At 42.8% G+C, this 12,791-nt stretch overlaps 1 protein-coding gene across 1 annotated transcript in view; it reads left to right on the forward strand.

The window, feature by feature from the left end:
- Positions 1-12,791, forward strand: part of LOC135205165 (polycomb protein Sfmbt-like) — a 46,293-nt gene that overhangs the window by 10,826 nt on the left and 22,676 nt on the right. The window contains 4 exon segments of the mRNA XM_064235529.1: positions 10,511-10,683; positions 11,071-11,259; positions 11,386-11,479; positions 12,553-12,734. Of these exon segments, the coding sequence (XP_064091599.1) occupies positions 10,511-10,683; positions 11,071-11,259; positions 11,386-11,479; positions 12,553-12,734 (638 nt within the window).

The following is a 12,791-nucleotide window of genomic DNA, read 5'->3' on the forward strand; positions in this document are numbered from 1 at the left end:
AGCAGACACGCTCAGCCGTCGGGATCAGGTGATAGGGACCGAGTGGTCTCTACACCAGGACGTGGCGGAAAGGCTCTTCGACCTGTGGGGGCGACCAGTCGTGGATCTGTTCGCCACCCAGCACAACAGAAAGCTTCAGGTTTTGTTCTCAGCCGTGCCGGACCCATGGGCAGCTGCAGAGGACGCTCTTCAACACCCGTGGGACAACCTCTTCGCCTATGCCTTTCCCCCGTTCAGCCTGATTCGCAAGGTGATCAGTCGAGCACTGGTCACCCCGAATCTCAGGATGATCCTGGTGGCTCCCAAATGGCCACAGGCCATTTGGTATCCGGACCTGCTGGCTCTTCTCGCAGGAGAACCGAGAGAGATTCCCCCTTGGCACAACCTTCTCGCCCAGCCACACGTCTGAGCGTGGTACCACCAAGCAGTCCAGTCCCTACGACTTCACGGCTGGCTGTTATCCACCATCTCTTGCGAACGAGAGGCTTTTCTCGTAGCGCATCAACAGAGATGGCTGGAAACGTCCGTCAGTCCTCTGCAGCTGTGTACCAGGGGAAGTGGGCCGTCTTGTGGTTGGTGTCGTAGACGGGGTCCTACTCCTCTCAGAGCCACTCTTCAGCAGGGAGCGGATTTCCTCGTCTTTCTTCGCCGAGAGAAGCTCCTCTCAGTCCCCACAGTCAAAGGATACAGAGCCGCCCTGGCTCTCGTCCTGAAACTGAGGGGATTGGACATCCCTTGCTTATGAGGAGCTTCGAAAGGTCTTGCCCACCCAGGGAAACTCAGGCCCCCTGCGTGGGATGTGACTCTCGTCCTTAGGAGTTTGACTCTACACCGTTCGAGCCACTCCGAGAGTTGTCAGACAGGGATCTGACCCTCAAAGACCCTCGTTTCTTGGCTGGCCCACCTGGGCATCGGCGAAGAGAGTAGGGGGAACTTCATGGTCTTTCCTATGATGTACGACACTCCAGGGGATGGGGATCTGTGACGCTCAATTTCGTCCCGAACTTCGTTGCGAAGACTCAGAAACCGTCGGTCCCTGACGACAGGTTCGAGTCTTTCACGATTCCCTCCCTAATGGACTTCACCGATAATGATGCGGATGAGATGCTGCTTTGTCCTGTGAGGCGCTACGGCGCTATCTGAAGAAAACTCGACACCCTCAGGCCTGAGTGTCGAACGCCTCTTCGTTAGCACCGGGTAACCAAGAAAGAAGTATCCAAGAACACTCTTTCATTCTGGCTGCGTTGAGGTCATCAGGAGGGCGTATGAGGCTGATGGTAGTGACGACATCCGTACGTCCCGTCCGAGAGCTCACGAAGTCAGAAGTATTGGCCCCTCGTTGGCGTTTCGTAAGAAACTTCTCTGTGGCGCAGGTCCTGAAGGCAGGTGTCTGGTCTAACCAGACTACCTTCACCTCCTTCTACCTTCGGGATATTGCCCACAGGTCCTTGGATACCTTTTCCTTGGGACCCGTGGTGGCTGCTCAACAAGTTGTTGTAGCTAATCCCAGACCCTCGCAGGCTGAAAACGCAGCATCGAGTCCTGGTGTGGGACTGTGTGGATGGATGTGAGTGAGTGAGTGACTGGCTCCCTCTTCCATCTTTTCCTCCTCCTCTACTCGTGGGGGCAGAGGGCCACGGTCGTCACTACGCTGGATGAGGACGAGATGCAGGTGAGCTATATGACAGAGCCCCCATCTATCCCTTTCACTAGGGATAGGAGCACAATATCCACCACTTTCCTCCTACAAGGGGGGGAAGTGGATGCCTACAAGAGTCAAAACCCATGACTTTATATTTGCTCCTGTACAGGAACAAGTTCTTACATTGCTGGTACGAAGAGATACGCTTGCCTCTCTCTTAGTACTCGGTCCAGATCTGACCATTGATCCTGCGGTGCCACACCCCGATCAATCGGACAGAGGCTTGGATCCCTCCCTGCGCTTTGACGACCAGGGAGACTTCCAAGGTTGGGCGAACACAGTCTGTTCACAAAAGACTCAGATTCCTCCCACCAAGAAGTGAGTCTTCCTATTGTAAAAGGGACCGAAGGTTTGTATGCCGTGGTCGGAACAAATGACAATTTGTCGAAAATTGCATTTTTCCTAACTATACAAAACCTGAGGTCCTTTTACACAGTCCCACCTCATGCCACCCTCACTCTGCAGTTTTTGATGCTTGGGCCAAAAGCAAAAGTGATTTTTTTTGTTTACCTCCCAGTCGGCGCGCGTGTGCCTGTCGGACAAGCAGTTAAACTACCGAAACCCCTTGTTCGAAAGCTTACGACCTATCCAGCTGCGCTAGTACCCTTCCTTCCTGTAAAAGACCTCAGGTTTGTATAGTTAGGAAAAATGCAATTTTGGACAAATTGTCATTTTTGGTTCACTCCTAGGATTTTACTGAACATACGTCAATCCGTTCAGGATGGATAGCACCAAGAGTTTGAATGCCTCTCCAGTGCTACTGTTTTGGGAACATCCAGTTCGGCTTGAACTAGTCGTCTTTGGTATCCTGTTATCACCGTAGAAGTCTTCCTTCGGGAAAACTTCACCTTCGCTCTCTTCATTAGAGAATGAAGGAGGTCGGCTTCCAGTCCTTGTTCTTATTCCTCGAATGGAAGGGAATTTAGGCTGGAGGTCTATGCACAGGAACCTACAAATATACTACGTATATTTCTCTCGCGACATGCTTCTGTTATCAGTTGAATTGTCCGAGGTGTAGGCACATACTGTAGTTGACTCTATGGGTATGTGACCGAGACGAATAGTATCTTGTCTCAATTGAACTACAACTCAGGACTGCCTTGCAAGCCTCCCAAGAGTTACCGGTTTCGATTTTGAGATATTAGTGGTATTGTTTACAACAACACCACCACAGCGTTTGCATTCACCAAAACCCATTTCGGTTAAAATGCAAATGCTCAAGTTTATTTTCTTGCGCTCGATAGTTCTAGCTGAACGCATTCCTTCATGGAATGGATTACCTGGCAACTCAGAATGACAAGTGAGCGAGAGCTAGCGGTGTCCGGGCTGCCTGCCAGCCCTGCCTGCTGCAGCCAGTCTTGCTGGCTCTCCGAACTGCTGAATCGAATCTCTGCCGGGCAATCACAGACTTAGGTCTCTGGTTGGCTGGAATTCTCGCATACGTGTATGACAGTCTCTACTGCATCGCCTTTTGCCTTTGCGAGAATTTTTACAGAGATATCTCACTAGACTCGTTATCATCTTTCTGTTTACTTCACAGTAACAGAAGTCTGTAGCCTAGTCTTCCGCTTCATCGTAAAACCGCTGCGGTGACGCAGAATGAGTTTGTCTTCTAGGTACATCTCGTAATTCGTAAGTGTGCAATTATTCTTTGTTCACCCTGAATTGTAGATGGATAACAGAAGACTTCGCCTGTTCCCCACCCTGCCAGCTCTACTTCCAAAGTAATAGAAATGTCCTCCCTGATCCATCCCATGAGAAGTGGTTCTTCAGGCAGTACGATCCCTGTGTTTTCATTACTGAAAGACGCTCCGCTTTCATTGCAAACTCTGACTTCTCACTGAACAGCAATGAAATAGCGGTTTAGCGTTTTCATTCCTCTGTAAAACAACGGGGATTAAAGCCATCTTTACTAGTTGGTGTCATTGACGGGACTTTTCTACTTTCAGAATCTTGAGAGTTAACTTCTCTCGATTCAGCTGTGAAGACGTAGGTCCACATTCACCTTAGTCTTTCACTGGCATATAGTATTGTTTCTCCTTAGTTGAGATTCAACTACTATGAGAACTTCTGTCTTGCCATCAGGGACCTCGGTCTCTAGAAGACAATTGACTATCGTCTGATGGGTGCATGCCTTGAGAGAATCATCATCTCGTCTCCCGGCATCGGTGGCGAACAAGATAGACGATTTGTATGGTTTCTCGGCTTAACCCTTCAAAAGGCAAGTGTCATGTGACTACGTCTCGGATGCATGACTGCTCGCCTCACACTGAGCGTAGTCAGTCGGCAGCTGTTGAAGAGTGAGACAGTCATGAGCTACGATGTGGACTTTGTATTGGTTGATCCAGATCAGTCATTAATTTGTCCTATTGGTGTGTTCCTGTATCCATAAGGATCGACACCTACCATGGAGTGTTGGTGTCTTTATCCGCTTCGGAATATTACGAAACCGTGAGAGACTTCTCTGCATTTGGATAGTCTAGTGGATGAGGGATGGGTCTTGTCATCACTCTGAAGAATATGTTGGACAGGAAGATAGATAAGGTCATTGCGACCATATTTATCTTTCCCTTCGGTCCTGCCTACAGGTCCTAGGAACCTCATTTCCTTGGACCAGTGGTGGATGCTTGCAGGTTGGGTTTTCTTACCCAGCTCCTTCAAGAGGACAAGTTGCATCTTGCCTATGGTGTGCAGTTGTAGAGATAAGAAGGATGCGAGAGTGACTGGCCTCTCCATCTTCCCCACCTCATCCCTCACTCCTCTTCCTTCAGGTTGAGGATAGGACTCGAACTTACACTGGCTGGTTGGACGATTGATGCGGTAAGCTTATACATCCTTTTTATGTTGTTTTTATCAGAATCATAGAAGCAATCCCGCTCCTTCCTTCTAGCAAGGGGAGGAAGGAGACTGGCAATAATGCAAACCCTTCCCAGAACTTGCGTTAATGTCTCCGACGCCAAATATTCTTCACAGCCCATTTTCAGATGAGTTACTATTCCTCACTCATTTCGAAAAGGCCCAGAAGTCTGACTCTTGATCATGCAGCTCCTATTCTCCGATCAAGTTGTCAGAGGCAGGGCACTCCTTCTCGCTCTTACGACCAGGAGGAGTAGCCTAGGTGTGTAGAACTCCATTCAGTTCTAGAGGCTCACTCAGATTCCTCCCACCAATCCTTATGTAAAGTACCGAGGGTTTGTATATCGTGTAGGAACAAATCACAATTTTTGGAAGTATATTGTATTTTTCCTAACTATACAAACCTGAGGTCCTTTACATACATGCCCACCTCATGCCACCCCTCAATCTGAACCTGGGCCGAAAGGCAAGGTGGAGTGTTTACATCCGGGCAGGCTACCCCACCCCCCCGCCCCACGGTAGTTACTGCCTAACCACCTTGTTCAAGAATTTAACGGCCGTAATTCCAGCTACGCCGAAAGTAATTCCTTGTGTAAAGGACCTCAGGTTTATATAGTTAGGAAAAATACAATTTACTTCCAAAAATTGTGATTTTTTAAATAGTATTCCACTTGAGAAGGCTCAACCAAGCCAAACCTTTAAACTTATAATCAAAACAATAAAACATTTTTCAAGCACAAATTCCTTACTCTGTGATTTGAGAGTTTTGATAATTTCTGTTATGTAACTGTGTATTTCCGTATTCAATATGCCACCCATGAGATTATATAATGCTAGAGGCAAGAAGTGCAAGCTTAAATCTTTATCCATGCTAGAAAATCTTTTATTTCGTGAGCGAATAGTTTACTGTTAATTTTCCTCAATAGATGGCGCTGGTGTGCTTTGTTTATGGTTTGACAGTGACATTCAAATGCAGTTATCACCGAAATTCATTCATTATCTTCTTCATCTTTATTTTTTTTCTCTACAATAAAAATCAACTAAGAAACTAATAGTGATAATTATGAAGCTACAAAATTTCGGATATGAAAGTCACCGATAATAAAGTGCAGATTCCGAGAAGTTTAGTACTGTATTTAGACTTACGATTGGGTAGGCTAACTCGGGAATGTAGGTTAAATGTGTTAAAGTACACTGTTTTAAAGAAATTTATACAGTATAAAGTTATAAAATGATGAATTTAAAATATATGAGTACAGGTGTCTGCTGCTTACGACGTTCCGAGGTTAAGGTGCTTTTCAATTACGTATATTCATCAGAAATTATTTCCAGGGTTACGACACCTACAACGCTGAACTGGCAGATGGAATATGACCAAAAATGCAAAATAATCAATATTTGAAGTTTTTTTTTGATGAAAAATGCAATAAGAATGCAGTTTACATAGTTTTCAATGCACCCAAAGCATTAGAAGTAAGGTTTTCTTAGGATTTTAGACGATGTTGCGGCTTACGACGATTTTCGGCTTACAATGCCTCTCAAGAACGGAACCCCTGTCGTAACCCGGGGACTGCCTGTAATAAAATGATAAAAACCAGTGTCAGAACGTAGCCAGTAGTAGGCTAAGACGGAAACTAGGCTATTTGTGTGTGGAATTATCTAAAGCCTTCATTTTCTAGGGATGTATTCTATAATCCGATGTCAGGCTGCTGACGGCTACGTATATTTATGAATTAAAAATATAATGAATATGCAACTTTTCCGTGAATCTTTTAAGAAGTTGTACATTATTGTAGCCAATAATATTGTATGTATTCTCATATTATTGTATCATAAAATTCTAACAAATCGGTCAATGTTTTGGTTTGGAAATCAGCTGATGGTGAATGATTTTAGTTTGCCGTATTTACATTTTATTTTGCCATATTTAACTCAATTGGGAGTGAATTGCCGTGCTTCTAGTTAGTATAAAATATCTAGATACTTTATTAATATGAGACAAGGTAATTTGTCATTATACGTGTTATTAAGTCGAAATATGAATTTAATACGTCTCATGAACTAAATTATTTTTTTCGTTAACAGATTGCGTTGTGGGCATGTTTTTTGTGTAAAAATATTAAGTGATTCCGTTCAGTATTTTCACTTGATTTCTTCATAGCACAAGCTTTACTGTTAGTTACGTTAATTATCTTTTATCAGCGTGAAAACAACGGTAAAATGTGTTCTTTCAAGACCTGAAGTTTTGATTAAAATGATTCTCTCTCAATTTTATCTGCGTTTGTGTTTGATGGTATAAGTTTACTGGAGTTATATCATTGTTGCCAATGCATGATGATAGTCATTAGCAGCACGAAAAGTGAGCTGCGTGTGTGGAGAGGGGAGAGGCAGGAACTGGGGAAAAACTGACGTATGTTCAGCTGGACACCATTCTCTCTTGCTCAAGTCGCTTCCCAGTAGTTTTAGTTCTGGGTGGTCGTAAAGTCGATCAGTCGTAACTTGCATAGGTCGTAAGTCGACAACTAGCTGTATACATAATCGTCCAAAACTCATGATCAAATTAAACTTATAAATTTCTTCATGCAGAGTATATCATAAATTTCTTCATGCAGAGTATATCGTTTTTATTAAATGTAAGTGATGCTCTTATAAATTGTAAAAGTTTGACCGTCTTCCGTTGCTGGTTTTTTGAAGGGAGTTGCTTGATTTCAAGAGCTGCCTCTTATTTTTAAATGGACAGATATTCAGGGATACAGCTTAACTTTTCCTGGACATTTCATCTCACCCTGGGGACTGTGTTTAGTACCAGCCCCTTGGGAATGTAAGTTCAACTTTTCCTGGTATCACGGTAGATTAACTTGGTAGAGATGCCAAAAATAGGTCTTGGTGCCTGATCATTGATCTGTCTCCATTGAACGAGTTTGTGCTCCAAACTCATTTCGACAATGAAAACATCTCTCTTTGCCTTGGGTTCCATCAGAGGGGTAAGTTTCATGCCTTTGGATGGGTATTTCCAGATATCCATCCTTCAGGCTAATTTCTTAGGCTTCTAAGAGTTTCCACAGTTCCTAAAGGGAAGAGCACATTTTCTGGCCTTATCCGCAACTCCAGCATAATTATTGTGGTTTATGTTCATGTAGCCAGCTGGTAAATTTTGGTAACCGTTGTGTTGAGTAAAATCGTTGCATGAAATTTTTGATATATGTTAGTATCTCTTTCCACTCTCTTCAGTCTTCTTCTTCTGCCTGGTTGTATAGCCGGTGCAAATCACCTATCCTTGGTTTTCAAAGTCCTCCTATTGGCTATTATCTTGCTGTTTCCAAAGCCACTAATTGACTTCTCTGGCTCACTGCCTCTGTCTTCTGACTAACATTATAGTTGTTTCACTTGTATTCGATATGCAGCGGAGCCCCCATATTCGCGTTCTCCGGATTCGCGCATTCGTGGATTTCTTTCTAGACCATTTCCCCTGTTATTCACAGAAAATTTGCATATTCGCTGTATTTTTCTGAGAAAAATCCACAAATTCCTTTTTTTTATTTTTTTTTTTTCTCTCCATAAAATGCACTTTTTATGATAAAACTATTAAAAAAAAAGGTAAATTTTTACAGTAGTTCCAACTACATTTTTCTAGAGTAATTATGTATTTTGGTGTGTTTTAATGTGTTCTGAATGGTTACGATAGTAATACTTCGGGGAAATGAGTTGTTTTTCAGTTGCTAGCCTATACCCCCCTACTACATCCAACAAGGTTGGGGACCCTTTGGGAATGCGGGGGTTTTGGGTGGGGTAAATCACCATGGATACCAAACAGCATTCGAATCGATAAATAAGGAAACACCTACAGATCAAACCAACCTAACCTAGGACGCGGTGCCCTCTCCTCCTCCCCCCTTGGATAGTGTTTAAATGACCTAACCAGATCAAACCAACCTAACCTAACCTAGGACGCGGTGCCCTGACCTGGGGGTGGCTCCGCCCCCCTGTACCCCCCGGATAGTGTTTAAATGACCTAACCTAACCTACGACACGGTGTCCTGACTGCCGTGTTTAAATGACTTAAATAGATGAAACCAACCTAACCTAACCTAGGACACCTAACCTAACCCAGGACGTGGTGCCCTGACCGGGGGGCTCTGCCCCCCTGTACCCCCCCAATAGTGTTTAAATGACCTAACCAAATCAAACCAACCTAACCTAACCTAGGACGTATATTATGTTACAATACTAATTGAAATACAATTATAAATTTACCTTAATTGGATGAACACAAACATTTTGATGGTTTATATCCAGAACAAGAAGGTTGTGGCTCTTCTACAGTGTCATCGTCGTCGTCATCAGAAAAGGATTCCCTAGGTGGTGATGGTGGCTGAGTGTCACTTAAAGGTGGATACAGTTTAGCAGCTTCAAGTAAAAATTGGTGCAAAACTGATTTCCTGGTAGTGCTTAATAAATAAATACCTAGCAAGGTATAGTTTCAAATAGTCTTTTTTTAATACCAGGCCTTTTAATCCACTCCTTAATATCTCGCCACAATCGTTCGATATTTTGAGTGTGAATGTTAGGATTATTGGGATCAACAAAATTTTCTGGGTGGTTTTACTTGAAAATGAGTGTATCCACTCTCACTGATTTTATTATAGCCCCGCCACGAGTCACTGTAAATAATAAAGCCTGGTTTTAATGTAGCAATTAATGAAAGGAATTAAAGTATCACTTTTCCGATTGTCAGCAAGAGGATCAATTAATGCCTCAGCAAAGAATTATTTTGATGTTCTCTCTATACCACCAAACAACCAACACTGGGTAAGAGGGCGAACTTTATGGTATTTGCTATGAGTAATTAGTGTTTCATCAATTTCCACTTCAACATCAACACCACCGATGGGCTCCTGATTATTGTACCAAAACTGACTCACCTCACTACAGAAACTTCTCCAATCAACACTGGTCTTTGATGAAATATTTAAATACTTAACAATTGGGCGATGTTTCCAAAATACACTCAAAAACTGACTAAGAAAAAACATCAACTTCCATACCGGCAATTTAACTTTATCTAAAAATGTGCCTTTCCGATCACTTACAGTAAAATTACAATATTTTATCTTTTTATGTCTATTGTCTAAAACATAACCGGTAGAGCGCCAAACGTTTTTATCCTTTCTGAATTGACAGGGCTTTCCACACTTTAAACACTGTACTGCTGCAGGTAGCACTCCATGTTCTCTTAAAAATTCAATGCACCATGTTTCATTTTCATAAAAATCATGAATTAACCGAAAATAATCAAAATTACAGGACGAACATAGAGACAGCTTAATTCTATGAGAGACTTCAACCAAATGACAAGTGAATATGGCTGACAGCTGTCGGATTTTCACCAGGTCATGTGACTCCTAGACATAACATGTAACTACCCACAATGCAATTTTAAGAGGGAAAAAATTTGCATCAGAACCACAATGCAGTTCCAAACAAAAACAAATTCGCATCAGAACACAAACTGTGTCTGTGATAAAGTAAACAAAACACTTAGAAATTTTTCGAGGATAAGGATTCTATAACCATTCATATCTCGCATATGGTGAATTTCCCCAAAAAGTGTTCAGAGACAAAGTTTAATAATTTTTTATGCAAAATGCATCTATAATACTATAATTATTATAGAAAGAGTTGGAACTATAGTAAAACAATACCAAAAAAAAAAAAAACCAGGTATAAAAATTTTTAGTGGGTTTTTCTTGAGTTTTAACCAACAAAATGCTGGTTTTAAGCATTTTTATAGGGGTTCCAACTATTCATGGGTTCTAACTATTCCTGGGGGGGGGGGGGGGGGTTGTTGTGTTGTATGCATCCCCCACGAATATGTGGGGGACCACTGTATTTGTTTTGCGAGTCTTGGTAAGGGAAGTCAGATTTCTCATTCTTTCTCATTCTTTCCAACAGACCTGGGGATGCTCTGGTATGGGGTGACGGGGGTATCCTTCAATCCGGCTGATCCAGCAGAAGTTATGCTGAATACTGGGACAGCAGCCCCTCTTCTTTCAGATCATCCGCGTCCTCTCGTACCTACGCCAGTGTCGTATAGCGAGTCGACGGCTACCCAACACACGCCAATGGTAAGGCTGTTTAGTTCAGGCATGATGACCTTATTAGTGTTAAATATGATCTTATTGATAGTAAATATTTTATAGTACAGACAGTCTCTGGTTATTGATGATCCAGTTTTGTGGCGCTTGCTTAGACAATAATTGACGATTTTCACCACCGATGTGTGCCAATTTCTGCTTATTGGTGCCGATACTTACCTAACAGAGGCAGCAATCTCCTATTATCACTGATATTCGTTTATTGTCACACCGTCAGAACAGCACCTCCGCCGATAACTGCGGACTGCTTGTATTTAGGTTCTCTGTGACTTGTTATTTTTGGAATAGCAAATCTGTACAGGAATAAGTGGAATAAGTAAGTTTTTCATTGATCTCTTGACATGTATTAACTTGCAGCTGTATGACCCAAACACGGGCGATTACGTTTCTCAGCCGGAGTATATGTACGAGTCATACGATGGGTACGATGAAGATTCCTCAGGTAGTCAGGTCATCCAGCAACAGGGTACTCCTACGACTGATGCCGCAGTCATGCAGGCTGCCGATGAATCCCCACCGGCATTGCCAAAATCCAAGAAACCTAAGGTAGTGTGATTACGTTACATACTTCTTTTTTGAATTTCACTTGGGCATTGTACAGTGAGGTTACATGTTCAATTGTCAGTGCGTAGCTTGTTTTATCTTTTAAACGTATCTTTGATTTTGACCCAGGTACATCACCACCCAGCGCTGAAGTTGAAGACCCCCATCGCCTATCAGAAGGACACTGACCTTGACGCAATTCCAATCATGCGTGAAGGAATGGGTATGTTAACATTGAAAAGATTTATTAACATTGTAATAAATAGGCGCTCATGTTTTTGTTTGAGAATAATTCTCTCTGCATTCATACACTATTCAGCACTTTTCTTTGTTGTGGCGGGATAACAAGCTTAAAAAGACAAGTGGCAAATCCCCCCCACATAAACCTAATCAATCCAGCTGCCAAACTCACCCTCTGTCACACTTAACTCTTTACACTACAGCATACACGCAGGACAATTGACCTATACTTACACAAAAACAAAAAAAACACAAACCCATGTACTTACCCAACTCCAGATACTCCAGGCTATTCTGTGCTGTCTGCTGGGCAAGGTCACTGAGAACACCAACAAACAACAACCAAGAACCACAACACAACCCAAGGACAACACCCAAGGACAAAAACAACACACAAGGGCGGAATCACAACAAAACAATCAACAACAAGGAACTCAACAACAAATAAGGAACACAACCACAACAAAAGACCACTGCACAAACAATCACTAACACAAAAAAGCAACACACACCCACTAACAACACCAAGGAATCACAACAACAACACAGCTTATCTGACTAAAATTTTTTCTGTGGTTTTTTGCCTTCAAACAGACTGCTTCCCTAAACCCTAACTGGCTGTCACAAGCTCTAACCCAAGACTAAAGACTCACCAAAACTGACTACAAAACACAGAACTCTGATCTCTAACAGCACTAGCAGACAACTCAGAACTCACCAACAGCCAATTCAATCGTTAACCATCCAACCACCAATTACACCCTCTCTCTCTCTCTCTCTCTCTCTCTCTCTCTCTCTCTCTCTCTCTCTCTCTCTCTCTCTCTCTCTCTCTCTCTCTCAGACATTGTCAAATAGAACTCCATAACTTCTCCATATTGTTTGTCATGAAATGTTAGCTTTGCAAGATATTGTTTGGAAATTCTTTGTTAGTATGAATCATCAAAGTTTGTTTTAGGAAGAAAACTATCGTGATGCAGTCACTGGATAAAGTTTTCAACCATTTTTAACAATTTTCTGAAGTTTTCATCAACCAGCATTTACTTTATGATTTCGCAGCCGTTTGTGAAAAATGTGGTGCCATAGGAGTAAAACACGCTTTTTATGGCAAGGAACGCAAATTCTGCAGCCTCGCTTGTGCCCGTGGACCTCTCCCGCCTTCCCAACATGTGGTGGAGAGCCAAGGAGTGAAAGACGAAGCGAGTGAGGAGCCTGAACCGAAAGTTATTCCTGTGGAAAAGGTGAATTTCTGTCATTGCCTCTGAGTTACAAACCAGTTCTTGAAGTCAGCTATATAT

Source organism: Macrobrachium nipponense, chromosome 48, assembly GCF_015104395.2.
Source record: "Macrobrachium nipponense isolate FS-2020 chromosome 48, ASM1510439v2, whole genome shotgun sequence".
Taxonomy (NCBI): Eukaryota; Metazoa; Arthropoda; class Malacostraca; order Decapoda; family Palaemonidae; genus Macrobrachium; species Macrobrachium nipponense.